The following is a 17,428-nucleotide window of genomic DNA, read 5'->3' on the forward strand; positions in this document are numbered from 1 at the left end:
TTTAAAAGTTGAATACTTGAAAAATCGGGGAAAGAATTCTTAAGCACTTGATTCAGAAAAATAAATATTTATAAGTGTATTTCATATTTTACAGGTTATTTTGTGTCTACTTTTTGCTTCATAATATTATGAATTTATCTCTTCTATTTTCTAATATTCTTGGAGGAACAAATATTAATGACTGAATCTTATTTCTTCACATTGTTGCAACATAATGTTTAACTAATTTCATATTTTAATTATTTGGCTTTTTATAGTTTTGGGCTATGAAAATAATGCTGTGATGAACGTCTTTAAATGTAAATCTTTGTAAGCACCTCTGAGTATTTCCATGAGATCAAGTTCTCTACTTAGTATTACTGAATAAAGATCATGAGCACTCTTAAAACTTTGACATGAGATTCCCAATTCCACTATTCTCAATTCTTTAGAAATATTTGATTCTAATGAAGAGTTGCCATGTGAACACCCCAGATAGAAACTTCTGCTTTTGTGTTTCCTTTGATATTATCCTGGAAATGGAAGGATAAGAGGCTCCTTGTGATTTGTAGAAATACATATTTTACTGCAGAAAGTACAGACTTGGCTTTTATGTCTACCCACCACCACCCCGCAGTTTATAAACACTGGAAAGACTAATGATCTTAAGATTTTAAGTGTCTTCCTTCCTCCCTGGGTCAAATTTCTCTGGAGTAGGGCTCTCAACCAAGCAGGGCACTCAAAGTGTGGTTGCCATGCCAACAGCATAGGCATTACCTGTGATGCTTATGTGTTTCCAGTACAAATCCTTGGCCCCCCTCCAGGGCTGTTTATCAGAAATGGAGGGGGATGGATGAGAAGTGGCAATCTGTGTTTTAACAAGCTCTCTGGGTGCTTCTTGTATAAATTTAAGAATTGCTGCTATGGACCATGGGCAGTGACCACCACAGGTTGAATATTTTCCTGGAGGGCAGGAGGAAGGCTGATATTTTGAGGCGAGAACTCTGCTTTTGACCCATTAAGCTAGTGCAATAGTACCCAATGAGACAGTTTCTCTTGAATTCTCTTTTCCACGTTTTTTTTTTTTAAATGAAGGTAGTAAATGCCCATCTCGAGATTGTATTTATTTATTTATTGGGGGGAAGTATCTTTTTTTAAATTTTTCTTTTAGATATACATGACAGTAGAGTGTGTTTTGATGTATTCTATATACCTGGAGCCTATCCTTATTCTAATTAGGATCCCATTCTTGTGGTTGTACATGATGTAGAGTTCACTAGTGGTATTCCAGAAATTTAGTGAACATATTTAAAATATAGTTTAAGAAAAGAGTGTTTTCCTTCCTGTTATGGTTTGGATAAGCTGTTGTCTTCATGCAGGAATGTTCAGAGGTGAAATGATTGGGTTGTGAGAGCTGTAACGTTTTCTGGCTGCCATGAATGGAGCAGCTCCCCTACCGTGACCTTCAGCCATGATGTTCTGCTCACTTGGGTCCAGAGCAATGGACTTGGCTGACTATGGACTAAACCTCTGAATCATAAGCCAAAATAAGTTTACCTCCGCTAAATTGTTCTTTTCAGATTTTTTTTTTTGCATTTTTTGCATTTATTCTAATTAGTTGCACATGACAGTAGAATGTATTTTGACACATCATACATAAATGGAGTATAATTTCTCATTCTTCTGGTTGTACATGATGCAGAGTTACAGTGGTTTTGTAATCATATATGTATATAGGGTAAAAATATCCAATTTATTCTACTATCATTCCTACCCTCATACCCCCTACTCTCCCTTTACTCCCCTCTAACTAATCCAAAGTACCTCTATTCTTCCCTAGCTGCCCCCCATTTGTGGATTAGCATGTGTATATCAGAGAAAACATTCGGCCTTTAGTTTTTCTGGGATTGGCTTATTTCACTTAGCATGATATTCTCCAGCTCTATTCATTTACCAGCAAATTGTATTATTTCATTCTTCTTTAAGGCTGAATAATATTCCATGTGTATATATACCACAATTTCTTTATCCATTCATCTTTTTTAAAAAAATATTTTTTTAGTTGTAGATGGATGCAATACCTTTATTTTTATTTATTTATTTTTATGTAGTGCAGAGGATCGAATCCAGTGTCTCACACATGCTAGGCAAGTAAACTACCACTGAGCTACAACCCCAGCTGTATCTATTTATCTTTTGAAGGGCATGTAGGTTGGTTCTATTGTTTAGCTATTGTGAATTGAGCTGCTATAAACATTGATATGGCTGTGTCACTGTAGTATGCTGATTTTGATAGCTACTGGCTCCATTCCAAGTTTTCTGAGGACTCTCCATAGTGCTTTCCATAGTAGTTGCACCAATTTGCTTTCCCACCAGCAATGTATGAGTGTACCTTTTCTCCCACGTCCTCCTCAGCATTTATAGTTGCTTGTATTCTTGATAATTGCCATTCTGACTGGAGTGAGATGGAATGTCAGTGTAGTTTTTGATTTGCATTTCTCTAATTGCTAACGATGTTGAACATATTTTCATATATTTGTTGACAAATCATATTTCTTCTTCTGTGAAGTGTCTTTTCAGTTCCTTAGCCCATTTATTGATTGGATTTTTGGTTTCTTGAGTTCTTTATATATTCTGGAGATTAATGCTCTATCTGAGGTGCATGTGGTAAAGATTTTCTCCCATTCTTTAGGCTCTCTCTTCACATTAGTTATTGTTTCCTTTGCTGAGAAGAAGCTTTTTAGTTTGATTCCATCCTATTTATTGATTCTCTGTTTTACTATTTGTGCTTTAGGAGTCTTGTTAAGGAAATCAGTCAGTTCCTAAGCTGAAACGGTGAAGATATGGGCCTGCTTTTTCTTCTATTAGGCACACGGTCTCTGGTCTAATGTCTAAGTCCTTGTTCCAATTTGAGTTGATTTTTGTGCATGGTGAGAGAATTTCATTTTGCTTTATATGGATTTTCAGTTTTCCCAGCACCATTTGTTGAAGAGACTATCTTTTCTCCATTGTATGTTCATGGCACCTTTGTATAGTATAAGATATTTGTATTTATGTAGGTTTGTCTCTGTGTCTTCTATTCAGTACCATTGGTCTACAGATCCATTTTGGTGCCAATAATATGCTGTTTTTGTTACTATGGCTCTGTAATATAATTTAAGTTATGGTATTGTGATGCCTCCTGCTTCACTTTTCTTGCTAAGGATTGCTTTGGCTGTTCTGGGTCTCTTTTTTTCCAAATGAATTTATGATTGCTTTTTCTATTTCTAAGAATTATGCCATTGGGTTCTTTATAGGAATTGCATTAAATTTGTATAGCGCTTTCGTCAAAATGGAATTATGGCCATTTTGACAATTTTAATTCTGTCTATCCAAGAGCATGAGAGATCTTTCCATCTTCTAAAGTCTTCTTGAATTTCTTTCTTTAGTGTCAATAATTTTCATTGTAGATATCTTTCACTTTTTTTGTTAGATTGAATCTCAAATATTTAATTTTGGGGGGGAGGGAGCTATTGTGAATGAGGTAGTTTTCCTAATTTCTCTTTCAGTGGGTTCATCACTGATATATAGGAATACATTTGATTTATGGGTGTTAACTTATGATTGTTATGTCTTGTTGATATATGATTCCCTTAAGCAGTATGAAGTGTTTTTCTTTATATCTTATGACTAGCTATGGCTTGAAGTCCACTTTACCTGATATCAGGATAGAAATCCCTGCTTGTTTATGTGATACATGTAAGTGATGTGTTTTGTCCTACACTTTCACCTTCAGTCTGTGGATGTCTTTGTCTATGAGGTGAGTCTCTTGGAGACAGCATATTGTTGGGTCTTGTGTTTAATCCAATCTGCCAGCCTATGTCTTTTGATTGAGCAGTTTATGCCATTAACATTCAAGGTTATTATTCCTGGTCAATTTGGTTTATTTCCAGTTTTTAATTTGAATTAGTTTCTGTTTGATTGACTATTCCTTTAGTGCAGTTCCACCCTTTGCTGGATATATATATATATATATATATATATATATATATATATATATTTTTTTTTTTTTTTTTTCATTTTCTCTTCATGGAAGATTTTATTGAGGATGTTCTGTAGTGCAGGCTTTCTAGTTGCGAATTCTTTTAACTTTGGTTTATCATAGAAGGTTTCTATTTCATCCTCAAATATAAGCTTAATTTTGCTGGATATAGGGTTGTTTGGCATCCATTTTCTTTCAGAGCTTGGTAGTATATATTATTCCAGGACCTCCTAGCTTTAGGGTTCTTTATAGGAATTGCAAATTCCTATAAAGATTGAGAAATCACCTGAGATATGAATTAGTTTCCCCATATACGTAATCTGATACTTTTCTCTCACAGGATTTAAAATTCTATCTTTATTCTGTATGCTAGGCATTTTCATGATAATGTGCCTTAGTGTGGGTCTGTTGTACTTTTGTACATTTGGGGTCCTGTAAACCTCTTGTATTTGATTTTCCATTTCATTCTTTAGGTTTGGGAAATTTTCTGATATTATTTCATTAAAAAGATTGTGCATTCCTTTCGTTTCTATCTATGCACCTTCATCTATCTTGATAAATCTAAAGTTTGGTCTTTTCATGTTATCCCATAGTTCTTGGAAGTTCTTTTTATGGTTTTTTAACATCATCTTTCCATGGACAACTCTGTTTTGAAGATTATATATTTTGTCTCCATTGCCTGAGGTTCTGTCTTCTAAGTGGTCTAGTCTGTTGGTGATGCTTTCTACTGAATTTTTAATTTGGTTTATCAGTTCCTTCATTCTGAGAATTTCTGATTTTTTTTAAATCTCTGCCTCTTTATTGAAGTTATCTTTCACTTCCTGTATTTTCTTTCTGATTTCATTCCTTACACCATGTTTACTTTGAAGATCAGTTTAACTATTTACATTCTAAACTCTTTTCTGACATTTCCTCCACTGTGCTATCAATGGATTCTCTTATTGGATTATTATCTTGATTTATTTGGGGTGACTTTTTCCCTTGCTTTTTCACGATGTTTGTGTGTCTATCCATCTAACAGTATGGATCTGAGACAGTTAAGTTTTTACCCTGTGGACTTACAGTGTCCCTGAAGGTTTCCAGTACCTCACTGTTCAGGAGGAGACAAATAATAACTGTAACTAATTCAAACAAGGTACAGCATTCAACAAAATAGTTCATACTATGATGTCTATAATGTTAATTATCACAATAAGCAGAAATAATATGATCAGTTATTGACTACAATAAAAACAACAAGTTTGCAAAAGGGTTTACAAGTTTAAATGGTGGACAGGGAGAGAAAAGAAGTGATATATGACATTATGGTTATGAGGGAGAAGGAGAGAAGATAGTTTAAAAAATTAAAGGAAGAGTGAAAGATAGAGATTGGCTGTTAGCAGAAGAAAAGGAGACTCAAGGGAAACAGGTAGGAGAAAAAAATATATAAAGTAAAAATATAAAGCAAAAATTTTAAAAAAATAGTAGAATACAATACCAAAATAAAATATTTTGATCAAACATCCTAGTTCACAAAAAAAAACTAGTCCATGAAAAATAACTGACTTCAAAAATGCTAGAAATGAGAAAAAAATATATAAAAAATGTATAAGTGTCCATTAAGGTCAATTAAACAAAGAAAAAGAATTTTTTTAAAAAAGTGGGGAAAAAAAAGATCTTGATGAAGAGTTAAAGAATTCTTTCCATTGAAGTTCAAAATATTCTAAGCTTCTCCTTTCAGCAGTTTTTGGTAGGGTCATCTGCAGCTTGATGCTTCACCCTCTGGATTGCTAGAGAGAGAGGTAATCCCTTGTGGAATTCCTGGAGTTAGGGTTTAGGCTTAGGCAGGTTCCAGGCTCTTTGGTTAATGTCAATTGTTCTGGAGATTTAAATCTGCTCACCTCCAGGACCCAGTACTTGCTAGTCCATGCTGGAAGACTGTACCCCAGGGATCTCCCCTGGGTTTTACTCCTGTGGTAGGGGAGCCAATTCTTAGTTTCCTACATCATTTGCAGATCCCACGTTTCCTGGTCTCAGTCTCTCCTGCTCCAACCCCTCTGAGTTCCTGGCCAGAGGCATCTCTCCCAGCAGATCCGCCAAGCAATCCGACTGGAGTGGGAGCAGTAGAGCTGAGTGGGTTTCTGCAACCAGTTGTCCCCTGCATAAACCTCTTTCCACATTTGATTCTCTCCTGGTCACTTAAGCATACTCTATGCCTCCTGGGCCTGTACTTCAGGACAAAATTGGGTTTGCCAGGAATCTACTCCCTTAACTGCCAGCACCTGTGCCATGGCTGCAGAATGGTTCCTTCCTTTGTCCTCCTCGATGAGGCTACCTGGAGAGATGGCCGCTTCTTTCCCTGCACACAGATATTATGCAGTGTGTCTTTCAGGTTTGTTTTGGGCAATGTCCCTGATCTCTAAACAGTCCATACCCAGACATGCCTCAAGCCTCCCAAAAATATGGGTTCCTTTACCCTCCACTATGCTCATGGAGGGATCCTTGGCTGTTTTTTGGCCTGGCCACAGCAGCAGGTATGTCGCTGTTGATATTTTCCCTTACCTTATTATATTCAACCTCCCGTGTCCTTGGTCTGTTTTGAATGTCTGGTTTTAAATTCCTGCATAGCGCCCCCTCTTTTTTTTTGTTGTTCACCCACCTTGCAGAGAAGCTGCCTGTCTGCTTTCAGGGTTTCACGGATCAGCCAGGAAAGAGACCCCCTCTATTCCACCATCTTTCTTGTCAGGTTTTTAGTCACAGCAACACAAAGTTGATTATAACACTCCTTTTTAGTAAATTAAATCCAGCCTTTATTTTTTGACATTTTATTTAGTTTTATTCTTTTAAGGGTAGTAATAAGAGCACTGTGCTATGGAGGCAGAGTACATTGCTTTGCTGTGGAGGTTGTGACACAAATCTGTCCTCTTCAAATGACACCTTGGCCATCTTGAGGAGCACTCTTAGTTAAAAATGCCCTGGGAGTAGTTTGGTAGTCATTGAACACTTGTTACCCACTGCATGGAGGATACTAAAGACTATAGCATCCTCCTAGTTTGAGAAGTTTACATTTTTATTTGGGAAGATAAAATACTTACATAAGAAAAACAAATATATTAAAAAAAATAAAAACTAGAATATAACAACAGGAGGCAATGGAGAAGAACAGTCATCCAAGTTGGTATGGTTAATTCCTATGCGGGTATATGTAATAAGCATACCTGGGAAGCAGGTATCTCTGTGGCTGGCAGCTTCTAGGCACAGGAAATGGGATAGGAGCTGGGCTTTGGAAGATCCATTTAGGCAGAAAGGCAGGAGAACGATAAGAAAAGAAGAACACTCAAGAGTAAGGTCTCTTTGGGAGAGCCACCCTGCAGGGACAAGAGACAATGTTGTTCATAATGTCATGCATCCTAGGCTAGAATGAAACGCATAACCTCTCTAACACTTTATGTGCTTTGATTCTCATAGACAGAGGATATAATAGCCCTTATCTGATTTGATTCTTATGAAGTGCCTGTAGTAATACCTGACACTTAAATGCAATATGAAATGTTGGTTAAGAAATAAAGATAGAGGGAGACTTTGGTTGGGCATAAATAATTTTAATTTGGAGGACTTGTCTGATTAGCCAAGTAGTTTGTATTTACCGTGCTTCAGATCTCATTAAAGTGCTAAAGTCTTCTTTTCTAGTTAAGGAATATATAAGAACAGCTCTATCTTTAAGTATCTTTGCATATCTCAACAATTTGAATATTTTCTCTCACACTGACTTCTTATTTTATGACTGTGTTTACATGGTTAATCTTTAAGAAAACTAAGTGGGAGAAATACATTTAAGTACATTTTTTTTTTTTAAAGTGGAAATAGGTACTCTGAAACAGACTGGAGTTGATTCAGTTTCACTAAAAAAACAAATCAGGTAATTTAAACCTGAAGCCTACTCTGGAAAGAGATGTCCACAACTTTTTACATGTAATCCTAGAAGATTATGGCAGGAATCTTTCTAATAAAAATAGAAGGGTGAAAAGAGTTTACAGGTTTATGTGATGTTCCAAGTCAATTGTGAATAAATTAAACTTTTATTAATAGGAGGGTAGCAAAGGATTACTGATGTCATTCAGTGGTAGAATTTTTATGAATTTCCAATTGTACAGCAAGATCTCTGAGTGTGCAAATTGTTTACACACCCAAGCTGAAGATAAACAGGACTGACTCCACCCTGGGGTTTTGGATGCCATGGATAGTACAGGAAGCTGATACACACAGCCAAAGCCAAAGGCCAGTTCTGGGTAAGTAGTAACTGAGGTAACAACAAAGAAATCATGGGGCCTAGTTCAAATATCACCTCCTCAGAGATGTTTTCTTTATCTTTTCCTTGTAACATTCTCTCACACATGAGCTTTTGGGGGACACCTCACATCCAAACCATAACAGACGTGGAATTCTCTTAATACATTTTTCAAGAACTTCCTATCGGAAAATGCCTATTCTGAGACTGAATTTTAGACTCATCTCATACTTCCTCATGAAAATACTTATTCTTTCCTCTTAGTAATTACCACATTCACAGAGGACAGAGACAATAGAACTTGATGATGAAAATCAGTACAACCTCAAGATTTTGAACACATTTTTTGGGGGTAACATTTATACCATTGTGCTAAATGGCACAAAACTATTTTTATTTGTATTGCTTTCCTCGTTGCCCTGTTTCTGGAGGTAAGGCAATCTATCTTGCTGGTATTCTTTTTCAACCTAGTATATTTCTTCATCCTAATGGACCCTCCATTAACAAATTGCAGGAAAGAACCCATCACATATATGGGCTAGATTTCTTCTATTTCCCCCCTCCAAACCACTCTTGACTCTCTCTACCAGCTCTGCCTAGTCTAGAACATTAAGAACTCTTGCCCTCTGGCTATTTCAATGGGTATTATCCTCAGGTGATCAGAGGGAAGAAGTTGAAGTCAGGTATTTGTTTCTCTCCTGGTGGAGATAAGGAAGGCTGTTCATGCCCTCAACCCCAAACCACAGCTCTTTCCACTCCTTGACCTGTCAGGCTCCCTGCTGTTCTGAGTCTCAGGGTGCTACACTGTACCCTGTGGTTTTCCTACACCTTGCCCTTATCTTTATGAAGTTTACTGAGTTCTTCTCAAATTATCAAGTTTTAAAGGTTTCATGTAGTAACTCTATTTCTTGCATGGATTTTGGCATAGAAAAAGAAACTGATAGGGAGATAGTGACTAAGAATAACAGTCTTATGCTCAAGTTCTGAGAAAGATAATGATTAGGCTGAAGTATGGTCTTCTGGCATTTTCTTCCCTTTAATAAAAACTATCTATTTCATTTATGACATTGTTTTATTTATTTTTTTGCTGCTATGACTAAAAGACCTGACAAGAACAATTTTAGAGGAGGAAAAGTTTATTTGGGAGCTCTCAGTTTTGGAGGTCTCGACCCATAGACACTAGGCTCTATTCCTCAGAGCTCGAGGTGAGGAAGAACATCTGGTGGAAAAGTGTGGCAGAGGGAAGCAGCTCACATGATGATCAGAAAGCAGAGAGGGACTCCCCTTACCAGATACAAAATATATACCCCAAAGCCAAGTCCCCCAATGCCCACCTCCTCCACCATTTCCTACCCACCTTCAGTTACAACTCAGTTAATCCTCATCAGGGGATTAATTCACTCATTGGGTTAAGGGTCTCACAACCCATCATTTCTCCTCTAAACCTTCTAACATTGTCTCACACATGAGTTTTTGGGGGATACCTCACGTCCAAACCATAACAGACATGGAATTCTCTTAATACGGTTTTCAAGAACTTCTTATTGGAAAATGCCTATTTTGAGACTGAATTTTAGACTCATTTCATACTTCCTCATGAAAATACTCATTCTTTCCTCTTATTAATTACCACATTCACAGAGGACAGAGGCAATAGAACTTGATGAAAAAAATCAGTAGAACCTCAAGTTAACTTGGGCCTATGGAGAAATGGACAAAAGTCATGTTTTACACAAAATGAAAAAAATTGTTATATTGTGAAAGTAGTGTTTACATGATAAGTAAATAAAATAACAAAACTGGTAACCTTTCCAAATCTCATATGCTCATGAGTAAAAGTCCAAAAAATAGATTCACTCCCCAAAGTCAGAACATGACACTCAGGAGTGCTATAGGACTGCATATTAAAAGTTAACATTAGTGAATACTAATGAAGTGCCAGGCACTTTCCCTTGACCTTATTTCATCTGCACAACCACCTATAGGCTGATGCTTGTTTGACAGATGTAGAAGCTGAGAGGTTTAGAGGTTTAAAATTTTATATCAATAATAAGAGGAAGAGGTAAGATTTCAGATGTACAGGAGTACCTTGCTCCAAATCTCCTTCTCTGCCTTACTCTCCTTCGTCCCACCTTCCTGGATGTTGTGTGTGAACGATACCTAATGCTGTACTACTCCCAGCCCTGAAAGTTAGAGAAGAAATAACCCTGGGTTCTCCAATTACTTGTAAGGGGGGAATAGAAACAAAGTGCAATAAAAACCTCTTTTATCAATAACCATTGATGAGAACCTTGCTCACTGCATCTCTGATGGCACACACATTAACCAAATTCTACTGTGTGCCATGCACTATGCTTTATAGGCATTATCTCCTGGATCTTTAAACAGCACAGTGAAATAGAAATTATCATACCTCTTTCAGCAATGACAACCTGAGTCGCATGTCCCAAATCATTTAGCCAGTAGGTAATGGAGCTGAGATTCCAGGCCTGGCCTCTCTATTCTTTCCTGCTCCCTTTTCTTCTCACTGCCTTATTTAGGGGACAGCTCCACTGGTAAGGAATGCTGAGGTTTCAACCAATTTGAATCTTGAACAGATTCTGAATGCTAGGATAGGTCCCCTGGATTCTGTGTTCCCGTCCTTTAACAGGAGGCCACTGAGATGATTTCAAATGGGCTTTGATTTATTTGTACTTAGTGAAAAGAGAACTAATGTGATGACTGCATGATTTGGGCCTTGCTTTCCTACTCTGTAGCTCTTGGCAGCCTGTCACATTTTCACAACACTGTCATCTTTACTATGTGCACTCTTGCCGCTTTTACTTAGCATTGTGCCGGAGATTGCATTTAGAGAAATTAGGCAATAAAAATGAAATAAAAGCCATCCAGATTAGAAAGAGATAAGTAAAACTATCTCTGTGCACTTTTTTTTTAAGCAGAAAATTCTAAGGAATCTCCCAAAAGATATTAGAACTATTAAATGAGTTTAGCTTGGTTGCAGGATACGTACACAATAAATGCAAAAAGTATGTATTTCTACATATTTGCAATAAACAGTTGAAAAACCACAATTGCATTTATAACAGCATTGAAAATCTTAAAATATTTGGAATAAATTTATCAAAAGAAGGGTAAAGCTTATACTCTGAAAATTACAAAACATTAAAAGAAATTAAAGATATAAGTAATGGAAAGATGTCTTATGTTTATTGGTTAAAAAATAATATAATTAAGATGGCAATACTCTCCAAATTTATGCACAGTTTCAACACAATCCCTATCAGTTCCAACTGGGCTTTGTAGAAATTGACAATCGGATTCTAAAATTCATATAGACACTCAAAGTACTTAGAATGACCAAAATAATCTTGAAAAAGAACAAAATACGTGGATTCATACTTCCCATTTTCAAACTCAGTATGAAGCAACAGTTATCAAGACAGTGTAGTAATGGCATAAATATGGCATGTCAAATAGTGGAATTAAATGAACAATCCAGAGTTGAGCTTCCCTATTCATGGTTAATTGATTTTCAACAAGGATATCAAAACAATTCAAGGGAGAAAGAACAATTTGTTCAAAATTGCTATTGGAACAACTAGATATCCATATACAAAAGAATGATTTTGGACCCCCTCCTTCACACAATGTACAAAAATGAATCTAGTACCTAAATTTAAAAACTTAAACTACAGAATTCTTGGAAGGAAACATAGGAATAAATCTTTGTGATTTTGGATTTGGCAATGACTTTTTCTTGATATGATACCAAAAGCACAAACAAAATGAAAGAAATAACAGAGTTCATTAAAATTACAAACTGTTGTGCTTCAAAGATATTATCAATAAAATGAAAATACACAGAATGGTAGAAAATATTTGCAAATCATATATATCATAAGGGACTTATAGCTAACATATGTGAAGTATGTTAGCAATTCAATAAAAAGATAAGTAACTCAATTTTTAAAGGGAAAATAATCCATATAACTTTTTCTTTAAAAAAGATAAATGGTCAACAAGTACATCAAAAGATTCTCAACATCATTAGGCATTAAGAAAAATATAAATCAAAGCCATAGTGAATGCCAGTTAATATCCACTAGAATGTCTATAATAAAAAAGAAAGACACAATGTTGGTTAGAATGTGGAAATAGAACCTTTGTATGCTGCATTTGGAAATATAAAATAGTTTAGTCACTTGAAAAAACAATCTGACAGTACTCAAAAAGTTAAATGTGGAGTTATATTTGATGTGGCAACTCCATTCCTAAGTATATATGCAAAAGAAATGAAAGAATCTGCCCACCCCAAAAATCTGTCTATCAAAGAATTATTCTTAATAGTCAAAACTGGAAACAAACCAAAAGTCCATCACGAGTGAATGGATAAACAAACAGCACACCCATATAATAGAATACTGTTTGACCAAATCAAAAGAATAAAATACTGACACATGCTACAATGTAGAGAAACTTTGAAAGTATAATGCTAAATTCCAACTACATGAAATGTTCAGAATAAATCTACAACCACAGAAAATAGGATAGTGATTTCCTAGGACCAGGAGATGGGAAGATTGGAAACAATAGCTAAAGAGCACAGATTTCTTATTGAAATGATGGAAATATTCTAAAATTGATTATGGTGATGGCTGTACAACATTTTGAATGTGATAAAATATTAAATTATTTACTATAAGGGAGTGAATGTATATAGTGTGTAAATTCTATCTCCATAAAGCTATTACAAAAAAAATGTGCATTTGTTATTGTAAATTCAAACTTGCCTCTAGTACCATCACAGAAAGAGATACAGGAGTCATGGAGTAAGGGGAATGACTCTCAGAACTTTGTAATATAAGGCTTTGTAGCTACTGTCCCATTTGTTAATTTCATTGACCTACCATTTTCATTCTCTTACAAACAAATCTTTGTAACCAAAAGAATCCCATAAATATAGCATAGTGAGTTGAGAGAGCAGGTTCTGGGGTGAGACCGTGTACATCTGAGTCCTTGTTCTACCATTTTCTAGGTGACAAAGCATCTTCTGTGGAGTGAGGTGTCTTCTCTGCCTCAGTTTCTCCATCTATAATTACACTGCTCTGTTCAGTGATCACTAGCCATTCTAGGATACTGAGCACTCAAAATATGTTTAGCCATCTTGAAATGTGCTATGACATCACATTTCGAAGACCCAATCCTTCTCCAAAGTAGAATATCCCACTAATAATTTTATATTAATTCCATGTTGATATGATAATACTTTTAATGCATTGAGTTAGATAAATAAAATGCATTATTAAAATTAATTTCTTCTGTTTCTGTTTACTTTTAAATGTAGCTACTAGAAATGTAAAAATATTTTACAATACATTAAATTTTAAAATACATTATATTTTCCTCATTGGTGCTGATCTACAACATGGAAATATTACTATTTTTTAAACAAGGTTGTTGTGAAGGTTAAATGATTTGATATATATATATATATATATATATATATATATATATATATATATATATATATAACACTTAAAGATACCTGGCAAATAAAAAACACTAAATAAGTGTGAGTTTTAACACTTATTTGAATGTGAAGACAGGACACATGACAGGAAATAACAGTTCACAGAAGAGAAGCCTGGCTATATCCATACCACTCATAGGAAGGAGCTGACTGGGCAGAGGCCTGGAGACTCATCTTCCAGGACCATGTGGTTTCCAACAGACATCTGCACAGAAGATAGAGGCTGTCTGACTTTTGCAACTGTGAAGTGGTCAGAGCTGGCTTGGATGTGTCATTTTCAAATGCAGAACATAGTCCATCCCTCTTAAAATTCTACCATGTTTCTCTAAAAAGGAGTCACTGTTTATCCTAGGCTTATGGTTTCTTGTTTCTCTGGAGAATGCTAAAGTTGCCAGCATGCCCTGTCTTCATGTGTGAGCAGCGATTTGGTTAAGTCTGCTAGATAAGCAGTCTGGAGTGGCAAAGCACAAATGTTCAGGGCACCAGAGTCTTACTTTTTGGGAAGTGAGTATTTTACATTTCAAAGAGGCAGCTGTGAGTTGTTAAACAACCCATGGCTGAGGTGTGTCAGCCCACTATATCTTCAGCTCATGCCCTGGACCCACTTGCCAGGGCATGAGCTGACAATATATTTACTGATGCTTCCTCAGTGGCGGATGCAACCATCTGCTATGCTCCTGCCACCCTCAGTTTCTGACTCCTTTCTCCCTTCTTAGTAACAGAACAATAAAGGTGCTGTTTGGAGTTTTCTGAAAAGTAGGTTTATGCTTTCTTTTTGAGTTTACATGTCCTGACTGTTGTGGTTTTCAGGGGCCTGTTCTCCAAATGTCTCTGACCTCCCATCTAGTGACCTTGGCCAGCTCTGTTGTGGAGGCTTGGCTGTATGTGATCTTGGTCTCATAGTGTTGGGAGTAATAAAAGACACAAGGATATCAATAAGATTTCCACATATTTATTACATCACACTTCATTTTCAATTTACAGCTCTTAGTGGGCTATCTAAACCTTCATCATATGTGTGTATGTTTAATGGGCAAATAAGCACCTGTTGTTCATGTTGGGGTTTATCACAATAAACATATAGATTTTATTAATAAATATTTTTAAATGTTTGACATGGCTCGTTTAATTCATACAAATAAAGAAACTATTTTTATTTCATACTTTCAAAATACAAATCCATTTCTTGAAGCAATGTTCCCTCAGTTACAGTGGTTATCATGCAGATTGTTGTCAAACCGACCAAGCTTCTATCACAAAACATGCAGGCAGAGAAACCTGTATAAGGAAGTCCCTTATAAAAAACAGTGTGCCACATGTCTCATGCAGATGTGGCATAAGAGTGGTCAAATGGAGTTTCCAAAATTAGTTTTCTTTTTAATTTCTATGTGCTAATTCCATTTGTTTTTTGTAGGAGGTAGAGATCTGAATGGATTCCAGTCAACCTCATTGCATGGCTAGCAGAAAGATAAAATGATGTGTTTTAATTATGTATATTCTCTACCTTAATGCTTAATAAAACAGAAGATGTAAATATTAATTCTAAAAGCTGGCTAATAACATTCTTTTAAAGTCTGGTCTTCAGCCTCTCCCTGCAGCCTCACCCCAAAAAAGAGAAGAAAAAAAGAAAAAGGTCTGATTTTTTTTCCCCTTAGCAGACAATATGCCTCTTAGAAAGCCAGACAGACTTAAGGTTCTCTCAAAGGCTTTCGTATCTATCGACAGCCAACTGTCAAAACAAAATTGGATTCTCCTAAGTGTCTGTGTTTTTTTGTTTGCTTGTTTTGTTTTTAAACGCTTGTTTCTTTTTAGAGCAGAACTAATTTCTCTGTGCTAGATGGGATTTGAGAGAGGTACAAGAAAAGTAGAAAGTTGTTGAAAGTGTCACGTGATGACTGAAAGTGACATTGCAGGTAGTGTACTGAATAGGCCCAAATTTAATCAATTGAAGTTTTCCATCACTTTTTACAAAAATCTTAAATACAGGTAAATATGTAAACACTGTGCTCTCAGAGAGCAAGTACTTAGGCATGTCACATTGTATCCCTTTAGAGGAGACAAATTCAAGTGAAAAATCAGCACTCAGTTTCAAAACCATCCACCTGAAGAGGAGTCTTCTGGTTGCAGGGGAAACACCATCTTGCACATCTCAGAGTTCTCTTGGTGGAGCGGGAATTCACATCCTGCCAGTAGACTTTCTTTCCTTTTCCGAGAGACATAGCCTCTGCCTGTGGACAGCCTTTCGTACTTTGTCTCATATTGCCTGCATTATGACAATAGCAACAACAAAATCACACACGTTAAAGTCACCCCACACCCATCCCAGCCAGGTTTCTGAGTGTACACTTGACGCTTCTGTCCCAGAACAATTTGACAAAAGACTCAAGTACCAAAGATTACTGTGCTCCACTCCCGCGAATGGGTTGGTTTTCTTCTTCACATTTCCTTTCATGCTACTAATTATACTCCAAATGCCTGGGATATGGGAGTCCTGCCATATATTTTTCTGGAATGAAGGACTGAATGCCTTTCATTTCTTTGGAGATGTTTAATAGAACTAAGCTTCACAGGCCTTCGATGTCTTCTGCTCCTCATTCCAGAAGCCCCACCTTCGGGACACTCCCCTTTAGGGTAAATAGCAAGTCCAACCAGATTTAAGCTGAGAATGCTGACAGGAAACATTCCCAAGGCTCCAAGCCCAAGTGAAACATGGAACCAAACCAGGTAACCATGTGGCTGGGTTGGTGGCCACTGCATTTTGACCATTAGAAGGTTGACATTTTTCATGCATGGATGGATGGTTATTCTAAGCATAAGATAGTATAGGTTAGTGATAGTTTAATATTCTAACTATAAGGCACTACCAGTTATTTCATGAAAATATAACCTATTCATATTTGTACTTATATTATATGGGTCATAAAATGTTAGTAACATGAGATACTCTGGCCTGGTTATCAAAGAAGATGATGTAAATTGTGACTTGCTATTTTAAGTACACAAATTATCTTATAGTCAGATAGTTTATGTCAAAGAGACTTCTATAACTATCACTAAAGAATCTGGTTATACTTCTACCTCTTTTAAACAATTTTGCTCAACATTTGGCATTACTCATATAACAGGAATCCCATACAATCCACAGGGACAAGGCATAGTTGAAAGAGCTCATCAAACTATTAAAATGTACTTATTAAAGCAAAAAGAAGGAATTGGGAAGGGGTATATATTCCCCAAAGATAAACTTAAAATAACCCTTTTTACTCTAAACTTTTAAAATTTGGATTCATCAGGACTTAGTGCTGCGGAAAGGCATATGTGTCCAAAAAATGTACATAAGCCCAAGGTACTTTGGAAGGATATTCTAACAGGACAATGGAAAGGTCCTGACCCAGTAATTGTCTGGAGTCGGGGGTCTGTTTGTGTGTTTCCACAGGGAGAACAGCAGCCGATTTGGATTCCAGAGAGATTAACCAAGGTCCTGACCCAGTGATTGTCTGGAGTCGGGGGTCTGTTTATGTGTTTCCACAGGGAGAACAGCAGCCGATTTGGATTCCAGAAAGATTAACTAAAGCGATTTCTACAGACCAAAAAGAAGATGATTTGGCTCAAATCCATAACAACTGATATC

The 17,428-nt window shown here is 36.3% G+C and overlaps 1 protein-coding gene across 1 annotated transcript in view; it reads right to left on the minus strand.

Moving 5' to 3' along the window:
• Positions 1 to 14,733: 14,733 nt before the first annotated feature.
• Mttp (microsomal triglyceride transfer protein) overlaps positions 14,734 to 17,428 on the minus strand; it is a 51,726-nt gene continuing 49,031 nt past the window's right edge. The window contains exon 18 of the mRNA XM_046459096.2: positions 14,734 to 16,060. Within this exon, the coding sequence (XP_046315052.1) occupies positions 15,886 to 16,060 (175 nt within the window). The 3' untranslated portion in view covers positions 14,734 to 15,885. The remainder of the gene's footprint in view (positions 16,061 to 17,428) is intronic.

This window comes from Marmota monax, unplaced genomic scaffold, assembly GCF_021218885.2.
Source record: "Marmota monax isolate L192 unplaced genomic scaffold, Marmota_monax_Labrador192_F-V1.1 WCK01_AAM20220418_F8-fsc00002, whole genome shotgun sequence".
In the NCBI taxonomy this organism is placed as follows: Eukaryota; Metazoa; Chordata; class Mammalia; order Rodentia; family Sciuridae; genus Marmota; species Marmota monax.